This window comes from Marmota monax, unplaced genomic scaffold (assembly GCF_021218885.2).
Source record: "Marmota monax isolate L192 unplaced genomic scaffold, Marmota_monax_Labrador192_F-V1.1 WCK01_AAM20220418_F8-fsc00037, whole genome shotgun sequence".
Classification (NCBI taxonomy): Eukaryota; Metazoa; Chordata; class Mammalia; order Rodentia; family Sciuridae; genus Marmota; species Marmota monax.
This window is the reverse complement of record NW_026693245.1, coordinates 4,743,910-4,755,569: the sequence shown is the minus strand read 5'-3', so window position 1 is coordinate 4,755,569 and position 11,660 is coordinate 4,743,910. Positions and strand designations below refer to the sequence as shown.

Here is an 11,660-nt window from a genome sequence, read left to right as displayed (position 1 = left end):
CTTGCAAAATTCATTTCTGTTCACTTGAAATGCTCCTTTTGATATTATGCCCAGAGATGTTATAAATAGAAACATACAAAATATACAAAATCCTTTGTTTCAATCCTATACTTCCTGACAGATTTTGAAATTAAAATGGCACTCTCATGACTAATTAAATCTATTACAACTCTCTATGGGGAATATTGGAAATTTTCCTTTTTTAAGGGAAAAGGGTGACATCATTTTTTAGAGTCTGTTGAGACCTTCTGATATGTAGTCCCCAGAAACAAGATTCATCAATGTAGTATCTAAGGCCTACCCGAGGCTTCAAAATACTGCCCACATATACCATATTTGTTGAACAAATTCAGATTTATTGAAAGTAAACATTTACATTGGCTACAATGTTAGAACTATTACAAAGCTGGATAAAAGAGGCTTAAGTAGCAATAGAAAGCAAGTGCAATAAAAAGTGAATAGAGAAAATATTTGGCCTTAGTGATCTCTTGGCAGTATTTACATTATATACATACCATTAAATATTTATAATAACTCTAAGGCACCAAAGGCTAAATAGCGGTTGCAATACTATTTTGTGCACAAAAGTCAAGAAATTGATTTTAAAGAAGGTTATGTAGTAAAAGAAACATAGGCATATCTTAATGTTTACATAAAGGAGTGGCTGCATTTTTTTCAAACCTCAAATGATACATTAAATATTGGGCAGATTGAAGAAAATATTTTTAGAACATTAAATTATATAGACTATGTAAATAAGCACTATTTTTTTACTGACTTGCTGGTAAATGTGTAATGTAATCTATTCTTCAACACAGCTTTTTCAACACTCATGGGTATGTTTTGTCTAAAAACTACTTGAAAGTCTTTTGACCTACAAAAACTTATTCTATATTTTATAGTGTATACAAAACCCCCAAGAAAAATTTGCTGGGTAATAATATACATCAAATCTATATATAATTGGACAAAAATTTAGCAGGCATTAAATGCCAAAATACTAGAATATTCAGTCTGCCATTCTGGCATAGCAGTTAGTTTTTTTGTTTGTTTTTTAATCCTTGAACTCTAGAGTGGGCAACTGTTTGTGGCTTTAGGTGAATGGACATAAAGTCCCATGTAGGCAACCAATCTTAAAGGGAATTCATTAATTTCAAATTTTACAACTTAAAACCCCTTTGACCAACTCAGAGTGTTAACTATGTTATCATTAGTGACTGACATACCTGGTATAGCATAGCTAAGGAATAACTGACAACATCTATGGCCAGCATAGTCTTACCTGTTGAATTATTTGATGACTACTATTTGTAAAGTTTTATTTGATCCTTACACCGAAAACCCAATTTACCTTATCAAGTGATCTATTATTTGTCTTGAGGTAGTGCTGTAACGAAGAATTCAGCAAGACAATGGTATTTTTAAATGTGCTTCTAATTCCACCATATAATTCCTATATTTTACATGGTAGGTGGTCTGAGGTTGTGTGGTCTATCATGGCATATTACATCACCCCCTGATGACAGCTATCCTGACTCCTTCACAAGGAAATGAGTCTTTCTTCAAAACTTTCTGAAACCCCATGCTCTAGACAAGTTATGGTTTTAAAAAATATTTTAATTATATAAAGTACTGGTAAATTGTTGCAGTAACATTTATTTGAAGATTCACAGATTTGCATTGAAAGTTTTCTTTTGGCAAAGGTGAGAACAATTGAGGAATTTCTTCTCTAATTGCTTTAGTTTTCAATGAGAAACATTCATAGCATTTTCAGATATTTGGACTGGTTTCTCATACTACACAGTATTTGGCAGTAATTTGAAGGATGTGGCATTAAAATTAAATTTTAAATTTAAAAACAACATTAAAACCTAACATTTGACTGAGATTTACTGAAAAATAAAAATTATTCCAACATAATGCATTCCATACCACTAGATTATTTGAATATTATTTTCTCCTTTTTCAAATATTGAATAATTTTCCTCCCCTATTTATATAGTGAAGTAAGACAAATTATTCATAGTGAAATGTTTACAGAATCAGCAATGCAGGAAAAAAGTAGAACTAATAAATTAAGGGTCTTCTCCTTTCAAGAATGAGAATGATACCCTTTGCTTGGTCGGTTAATATCTAGTAGCAACTGTTCCACAAGTAAGCTAATACTATAAAACATTGGTGCACAGATTTCCAACGAGGATTAAAATATAACATTGAATGTTTAAAATCATCAAATAAGTCAACAGATAATATCTTAAGAAGGTGACTGGCACGACAGTAAGTGTTTAAATCTTGAATTTTAAGGACCCATTCATTTACTAATGGGTATTAAAAAAATAAATTGTTTAGAAATAAAGATAGTATCTCCATCAGTGTATCATAGTATTCCTAATTTCAAAGTCAATTAAAAGATCAGCTCTCTTAAAGTATTTGTTCTGTCACAATTTTTGAAAAGAAAATCTTTCTGTATTGAAATATAACTCAATTAATGATCATTGTATTTTATTTCCATAAATGATGTCTATTGTTGTGTTGTATTTAGTGGACACTGAACTAAGAGTTATTTTTCTCTCTTGGGTATGTGAATCTATTTTATTATTAAACTGGCAGTAGAGGTTTTCATTATGTCATTTTCCCTCCTCTGAATGTCTCCCTTGACTACTTCAAGTTACCTTCCAGTCTTATTCTAACACTGTATTCCTTACAGATCATTCAACTGTTAAGTAAAGCCATAATTGACTTGGTGAATGGCTTTTATATGAAGGTGGGAGGTCCTCTGCAGATTTGGAGGTGCTTCACTGATCCTAGGAGCCTAACAGGTGGGGTTCTAAGACCCCAACTCCCAAATCCTGGTAGTACATCTTCATATATATGTCATGCATAGAATGTCCAACAAAATTAATACAAAAAACTAATTTTGATGCCTAAAAGTGTTTCTAAAATATAGTTAGAATGATACAGGAGACTTGGGGAGTTTTGGCAGAAAGAAGCAAGTGGTATTCTTGTCCCCAAAGTCTTCAAATCACAGAACACTAACTTGGCCTTACCTTGCTAACATTATCCCTCAGTCTGCTCCTGAGTTCAGAGGCACCAGTCAAAACAATATCTTAAGTAAATACTATCAAAATGATCAATATCCCAACCTTTATAAGACTATTTTTTTTTGCAGAAATAAGTGGCTTATCAACTACTTATAGTATAAGAAAAACAAAGATTAGTAAGTACTTCCTTAACTGCAGCCCTTCTCAAGGTGTATGACCTTTTTCTCACCTTTTATGCCAGACAGAGGGAATGAACACAGAAGTTATCACATTATACTTGCAAATGACTGTACATTGGTATTTTTTATTTCCACATAAATTAAAATCAGATATGAGCCTTGATTCAGAGTTGGAATGGAGGCAGACTCACTAATTAAACTGCTTTCATGAATGGCCTGATCCCAAATACATCATGTAGGGAAATAAACACTATCAGTTGAAACTTAAAATAATAGGACTCAAAAGAAAGGATTTGGATGAGCACATGACTCTGGAAAAGGAAATGCTGTTATTGTTCTCTATAAACTTATTTGTATTCTTTTAATATAAAAGAAGCTTCAAAGTTTGTCGTCTTTCTCAATATGAAAAAAATAAGCAGAGGTATTAGATGAACAAATACAAAAATGCTGGTGTGGTATAAATAAAATTTTTAAAAAATGTTCCATTATAGGAAATAAAAAGTATACACCGTTTCTTTCCATTCTGAGTTCTTTCCTGTGATCATTTGAATATAGACTTAGTCTGATGGGGCACTGATGTTGCCCAAATACTTTCAGATAATATTTTAAATGACTTAGAACTTGACCAAAGTTACATTTCCTTAAACCAATAGGAAAACTGTCAGCAAATACTATGTATAAATGAATAGTGGTAAATTTGGCTCATATCTTGGTGTTTATTCAGAATTACTGCTTACTGAATATTCTCTTCATTGAATGAGGATAGAAAGGTGAAGCTACGTACCTCATCTCTATTGTCATAATGCATATATGTGAATATGCACACACATATATGCACAATCACACATCTTGATGTGTGAATCTACATATGTATGTTACATATTTTTGGCAAAATACTGCTCCTAGGATCTAACTGGTTTTTTAATAGGAAAAAATAGGATAATAGACAACATCCCTCCTGAAATATTCAAATGTTCATCAACTAATTATATAGCACATCAGAATGTGCAAACATTATACTTATTGCAAAGTATCTGATAATTTAGATGCCATTATAAAATGTTCTCAATTCTAGTTTGGTACCTTAAAATGTCGGTATATAATACCAAATGTCCAATTAAAGAATTTAATATAAAAATATCAGCACAAAACTGTTTTTTCAATCTGTTTATTGTGTATGCAACCCAAACTTCAGTTTCCGTGCTGTTGTAATTTTATTACTAGATTCCATACCCCTACAGTTGATAAATTTATACCATTTTAGGTATTTAATAAGATACTTAGAAATACTAAGAAAAAAAATCAGTATTCAAAGGGTTAATTTTGTTTATAATAACAACAAATTATTTTATCATCTTCTTCAGTTCAAAATCCAGCTTTGAACACGAGGAAGGCTTTCAAATCATGTTAATTAAATGGTGGTCCTTTAACCAGTAGCAGTTTGATTACCAATTACTCGGAGGATCTCTTTGTGAATGCCCCCTTCCTGTGTGTTAATATTTGCGTCTCCCACTTGGCCATCTTCATAGCTAAAACAGAAAACACAAAAACATACAAATATATTAAAAGATGGCAGCATTTAAAATGGTTTCATGAGCAACTAATGAAAAAATTGCTATCTGATACAGGAATTTAAAAAAAAAAGGAATTAAAAAAGGGAATAAAAAAAAAGAACCAGTTATCTTCCAGTTGTATTTATTATCTCATGACTAAACACACAACAACCTGCTATTCCATGTCATCCTTTCCTTCCATTTTAATTTTAATGTGTTCATCCACACATAAAAGTACTATCTGAGCTGCAAGAGGAACCCCTGTGACTTCAGAATTACAAGCATTTCCCAGAGGAGTTGTTAAGAAACCAACTGCAAAGAATATACCATTCTAAGTAAGGTGTTCCTTAGATCCTGGACTTCTTAAGATCCTAGACTTCTTAATCCACTCTTACTACAATGATTTCCTTCTTTTCTGATTAACAACATGCACTTTACTTTCTACCACTGTTCTCTGCCATGCCCACCTTTCTTATTCAGCTATAATCAATTTGTGCTTTTTACTTATCATTCATTACTTGCTCTGTTTAGTCTGACTGTGACACATTATTTATGCTGGCATTTTACATAAGAATGCAAGCCTGCTAAGTTTAGCTTAGTAATAAAAGTGAAGATAGGATGTTAAAGGACGGAAATCACTAAATTCTTTGGAGAAAAGGTTACATTTTAGATAATATCTTTCCTCAAATAAACTTACTTGGGGAATAAGAATTTCCAAAGAGTGAATTTTCAAACTTTCATGGTGATAGAGAGTGAAATAGGTAATCAATTAATTTTAATGTATAAAAATGGTTTCAAGACAGAAGGTTTAGATAAACAGTAATTACTTCCAAACAGGCACAGGCAGCTTCTCAAAGATTAATGCATTCCACTGTCTTTTCTGTACTATACTTAAGTTCTCTTGAGATAGTACAACATAGAAAAATGAAATAAATGACATCCAGCAATGAGAACTTAGTTCTTTACATAATCCACTGCTCAGTTACCAAGTTTAAGTGATAATTCCACTTGCACCAAATCTAAACTCCAAGATTTTTGGACAAGTTTGCTATTTTAGATATACTCAGCACTTTCTTTATAGATGTGTATGTAAAGACTTTTGTGCATACATATATCATATCACCCCACAGTGAAACATTACTGTAATACACAGAATGAATATCTGGAACACAGCCCAACTATAAATATTTTCTGAGGATATCCAATAGTAAATGTTCTGTTAAGAACCAAAGATGTTAATGAAATGATTTAGAGTTGCTCAAATAGAATCATTGTGGTAGACTGTGTAAAGGTATATTTTATTGATTCAGTAAAGCATGTTGCTTAGATTTACTGGACCAAAGGCAAGAGCTAAGCTATTCATATTCTGAGCTGAGATAGAAGAGGCAGACTGGCTTGAAGATTCAATAGTAGGTTGATAAAAGTGTCTTACCAAGACAATCAGACTAGCTCTCTCTAGGATTTAGATTATGGAAAATGAAAGACTGTCAAAAAAAAAAAAAAAAAAAAAAAGCAGACTTGGGTGTATTTCTAGGAGAGAGTAGGACACTTAACCACCAAGCCACATCCCAGCCCTGCTGTTCAACCACTAAATGGTTTGCCTTCTAACATTATGAACAAGTCATCTCTCCATGGTACATGCAGCTGAAGGCTGTCTACCTTTTGTAAATTCATAAACAAAGATCACTTTTATTTCACTTAAAGGTCATTATACATTTCATCTGCATCTTTAGATACATTTCAAACTTTGTTTTGACCCCAAATAAAAACTACACATAATTAAAAATATTTTCTTTCCTTTCTGCCATTATTTTTGTTCATTCATTAAAATTTTACTGACCAGAAACTACGCATGAGGTACTGTGTCATGTGCTGCAAGAAATGCAGAAGACAGAGGAAGGACTCTTTGAAAAATAAATGGGATTTAAATGGCAGTGCTTCCATGTGTCACAGAAACATCAGTAAGACAGGCTACTTTTGCCTAGGAGTTTTGTGAAAGATAAGGTATTTGAACTACATCTCTAAAGATAAAATAGATTTTGTATAGACATTCCTGAAATTTATTTAGCACTAAAATCTGCCTGACTCAAGGAATAAAAAATGCTCAGTACCATTTTTCTCAGACTATTTTATGTGGTCCTTCCTATTCTAAAATTTCTGAACTTCCTAAAATGTTCTGAGAAACGGGAAGAGGATACATACCCTAAATGTGTTTAAGAATTGAAATGTGAAAACAATTCATTAGTAGATCTACCTGCTCTAAATCAAAGAGTGAAGTATTATACACATAGGTTGTCATATTTAAAAAAAAAAAAAAGCAGGAAACCTAGTGGTTCTGAAACTTTGCTTGATCTGCAGACAGCTTAGGGACAGAGTATCTCCATCTCTAAAGGACATGTTCACATGGCAGTTGTGAAAGCTGGGCCAAATCATCAATTTATCTTTTCTCAGGTTTACTATTTTACTCACACTCAATATAAAGTTCTCATGTGTTCTCTAGCATTCCTCATTCACTTTTGTTATAAGTGAGCAGAGCACAATATACACACTTCATTTTTCACATCCTCTTGGGTAAGCTTCTCAAGGTTATTAACACAATCAAGCTTTGCTGACAATTTCTAGATGCTAACACTTGGCTGGGATCTGTTTGTAACATCTGAAGTATTTCATTTTGCCTGGAGCATTTATATTTAATTAAGTTTGTTCATTTCAGAACTGACCAGTGAAATGTTTTCAAACTTCTCATTATCCTATTTTTTTTTCCCCTGAGAGGTTTCATTTTTTCTGATACACCAGTCTACTCCCCAAAAGTTTTCCAAGAATTTTTCTTTATTCTGTGTTGTTTAGTCATTTGAAAGAATGTGATTATGATACTAAATGACTATTTTATTACCTCCTTGTCTTTGGGAAATCAGATTAGCACTAAAGTTATTTTCACTTAATATTTTCACCTACGATAAGTTAAACAGAAACACATTAACTTATATCCTAGCCATTAGACAAAGTTTCAAACATCAGAGATGGCATAATATAAAATATTAAATAAAAATATAAAAATTTTCAAATTGAGTTTGCCTGATAATTCAGATCATTCATCAATTTATTTTTTCACAGACATTGCCACTCATGAGGAACACCAATAGAACTCTGTGATAATATTTCTTACAAAGAAAGAAACAGAGTTGTAATTAAAAACGATTCGTCCTTTGATGTGTTCTGAATTTTATCAGTTTTCCTTAAGGAGTCTCTTTTCTCTGAGGGAGCAAAGAAAAAGAATGAAATATCATTTGTGTTCATAAAGCAATGAAAATTATCTTAAAATATTTTCTTTCCTTTGTATTATTTGGAAAGTGTCTGAGTGTAGCCAAAATGTTTTCTCTCCCTACCCCTCACTGGTGCAGAAATTCTCTCCAATAAATGCTCCCCTTCGTGCCACATATCCCTATAGTTGTGTTTCATTTTGTTTTTAGTTATACATGGACACATCTTTGTTTTGATTATTTATTTTTATGTGGTACTGAGGATCAAACCCAATGCCTCACATGTGTGAGGCAAGTGTTCTGCCACTGAGCCACAACTCCAGCCCCTATAGTTGTGTTTTATGAACAAAAAAATTTCAAAAAAGTATTGGAAATGGTCCGCCTACTTCCATATATAAGATTGTTTGTTTTGCTCAGTAAATCTGAACTTTTTTAAGAAGCAAAGGGAGTAGATTAATGAAATGGACTCTGAGGATTACTTTTCTAACAAAATCCTCAAGATCACTTAGTGAAATAATTTTATAATTAGAGTTTTCTTTTAGAAGGGCACTCTTCTTAACAATGGGTTATAACCAAGATAGCCAAGAGAGAAGAGGAAAAAAAAATATTTAACGAGTTTTTCAACAGAGACCTGTGCTGTTCTAAATTAATCCTCAGTGTGTGCAGACAATCTGCCCAGTAGCCCTCGGCTCCTCTGGAATCCTGCTTTATGTTCCTTCTGCCCCAGGAGGCTGATCTGCATGGACTGCATCCATATCATTGTCCTTCAGCTATGGCACAATGGGGATTCCCAGAAAGTCTACTTTCTATCTTTGTCCTTTGGATCTAAGATGTCTAAGGATTCTGGTGCAATTAGACCCAAGTTACTACACTAGACCTGATGTTCCCTTAAAATCATACCATTGCAAATAATCTAATAGTGGATGATAAAAATTATGGGTTTTTCCATGGGCCATCTGTTTGCTATTGGGCTTCTGATACAGGTGGGTATATTATTCTCATTTTAGAGGTTATGCAGTTGAGTAAATTCATCTTACTAATTTGTGTCAAGCTCTCATTAAAACTGTAGATCAATGGGAGGGCTCTTTCCACTATGCTCACTGCTACTTTGCCCTTAAGATAAAAATCATAGCCAGTAAATAAGAAAATCTATGGTTTTCATAGCATCCAAAAGAAAAGCAGGTCACTCACAAAAGTTTCATTGTAAATAATCTGTCAACAAGTTAATGGATCAAATGCTGAATGCACAAGGTACCATGGACATACAGTATATTAATAATCATTCTCGATGCTATCACTGTGACATGGCTTATAAAATAAACCAGATCATCTTTTCAGTTTGTTTTTAGTAACTAACATAATATATAAAAGCAATATATTCAACCCTTCCCTGAAATCCTTTCTGTGCCAGGCTCACAGATAAGGTGGGAACAGAGAGGGAAAAAGGGTTGGGCATCAAGGGGTGGGGTGAAAATTAGACTAATCTATTGCATCTATTACGGAGGAATGAAAAGTAATGGTTTTGTATTTTCACACAATTTGTTTGAAACAACTGTACCCAAAAATAACAATTCACTGCATTGACAGCTGGTATGATAAGGAATATGAATCTTAGAAAATTTTCATCATTGTCTTCTTCATTCACAGTTCAAAAATGTTTTAATCTATTAATGAAGTTCACAGAGATGGTTAAAGAGACAGTGCTTTACTTCAGGGCTATGCTAACAGCCATCTTTCTTCAGTTTTTCTAAAGTATTTAACCACAGGTTCTTTTTTTTATATTTATTTTTTGGTTGTAGTTGGACACAATACCTTTATTTTATTCATATATTTTTATGTGGTGCTGAGGACTGAACCCAGGGTCTCACAGGCGCAAGGCGAGCACTCTACCACTGAGCTACAACCCCAATCCTAACCACAAGTTTTCAATAATCATTTTTTCATTATGCTTAATGAAATAAAACAAAAGCATTAAGTTGGTGATAAGTTCAATTACCTGTTACCTCATTTGTGAAAAGACAGTAACACAAATTTGAGCATTTTCACTTACACAAAAAAGAACCGTGTGCAGACATGATCCGTATTTGGGACAACCCATATTTCCCCATGTTTGTGCAGGTCAGGTGAGGTGATCACTGTGAATGAAAGATAAAATTAAAGAATTATTTTACTCTAAAGGAATGCTAGTCCATTCCACATTACTATATTCCTTCTCTTTGAAATGGTGAAATGAGATAAACATCATTACTGTAGGTACATGTATGACGGCACATATGGTGTGAAGCACATCGTGTACAATCAGAGAAATGAAAAGTTGTGCTAAAATTGTATACAATGAATCAAAATGCATTCTGCTGTCATACATACCTAGTTAAAATAATTAATAATTTTAAAAAATAAAATAAAAATCACGTACAACTCGGCATATAAAAAAGGGTTAAACCTAATTAGCTTTTAAGAAATGTGGTGAAAACAATGAAAGGCCAAGTAACAACTTTATGATCTGAATGAGAACTGGTGTAACAGGAAGAAAATCATTCATTTGGGTATCACTGAAAACAAACAGGTTTTCACATAAGAATTACTCTGAGAGCAACTTTGACAGTGGCTACTAAAGCTCCTAACAAAAGAAGAAGAAAACAAATTTTTAGCCAAAGTCAAATTTTAGAGCAGAACAAAGAAAACTACATGATCTTGCAAATTACTTATAAATTTTTCTGTCCTAAGTCCCAAATTAAAAGAATACTTTCAGTGTTGGAACAGAAAGACCTACTGGGTTCTCAATGTTTGGCTCATTTATCAAGATTTTCATCACACCATCAAAACATCAACTTAGACAGGAAGGTAAAACATTAACAAAGGAGATGAGCATGAATTTTATCTTTCTGATCAAGTAACATTTTGAAATATCTGCCAGGAATGAAATACAGCACTGCCTGAATTCTTGCCAGTGTTGCAATTTGGTTTTAACCTTTAAAATCTCTATGGTACACATTTTCCATCTGGGCTTTCTGAGATGGTCACAGGAAATAATGCTTTCTCTGTTCCATCATGTGAACTTAGTAAATATACTTGCATTCTTAAATTCAGATAAGATAAAGAAATAACTTATGGCACTTACCTTCACATAAGGCTATGCATTTTAAGTTTCGGCTTTGCAGGAATTGGGATTGCTGTCCTTTTTTCTGTGACTAAATTTCAAAACAATTTAAAAATTAGAGTAAAAATGGGGCAGTCACCATAATGAAAAAAACTGTTTATCATTGAAAAAAAATAAATAATAGTCATAAGATGAGTCCAGGGAAGAAGGCCTATCTAGACTAGCACCAATATCCTTATACTCTTAATACCCAGCTATTTTTATTTTATCAATTTCTCTTCTCTACATAATCACTATTACTCACAAGATGACTGAACCAAAACATTTATAAAATCGGGGTTCAGTAGTCTCACAACATACAATGGGAACTCAAACTTTAAAGTCTTGCATCTTTATTTCCAGGTAAACAAAATTAGATTTGCACAATCTTTTCAAACAATACAATCAATCATTCCAGATCATCTAACTATCTAAAAATCAACTTATTTTTATAGCATCATTTACTAAGCCACAGAGGCTTCAAAAAC

The 11,660-nt window shown here is 32.7% G+C and overlaps 1 protein-coding gene across 2 annotated transcripts in view; it reads right to left on the bottom strand.

Annotated features, from left to right (window-relative positions):
* Positions 1–335: 335 nt before the first annotated feature.
* Positions 336–11,660, bottom strand: part of Parp8 (poly(ADP-ribose) polymerase family member 8) — a 182,359-nt gene continuing 171,034 nt past the window's right edge. For both annotated transcript variants that reach the window (XM_046456280.2, XM_046456281.2), the window contains 3 exons: positions 11,155–11,224; positions 10,084–10,168; positions 336–4,749 (listed from right to left, as the gene is read on the bottom strand). In XM_046456280.2, the coding sequence (XP_046312236.1) occupies positions 4,647–4,749; positions 10,084–10,168; positions 11,155–11,224 (258 nt within the window). In that variant the 3' untranslated portion in view covers positions 336–4,646. The remainder of the gene's footprint in view (positions 4,750–10,083; positions 10,169–11,154; positions 11,225–11,660) is intronic.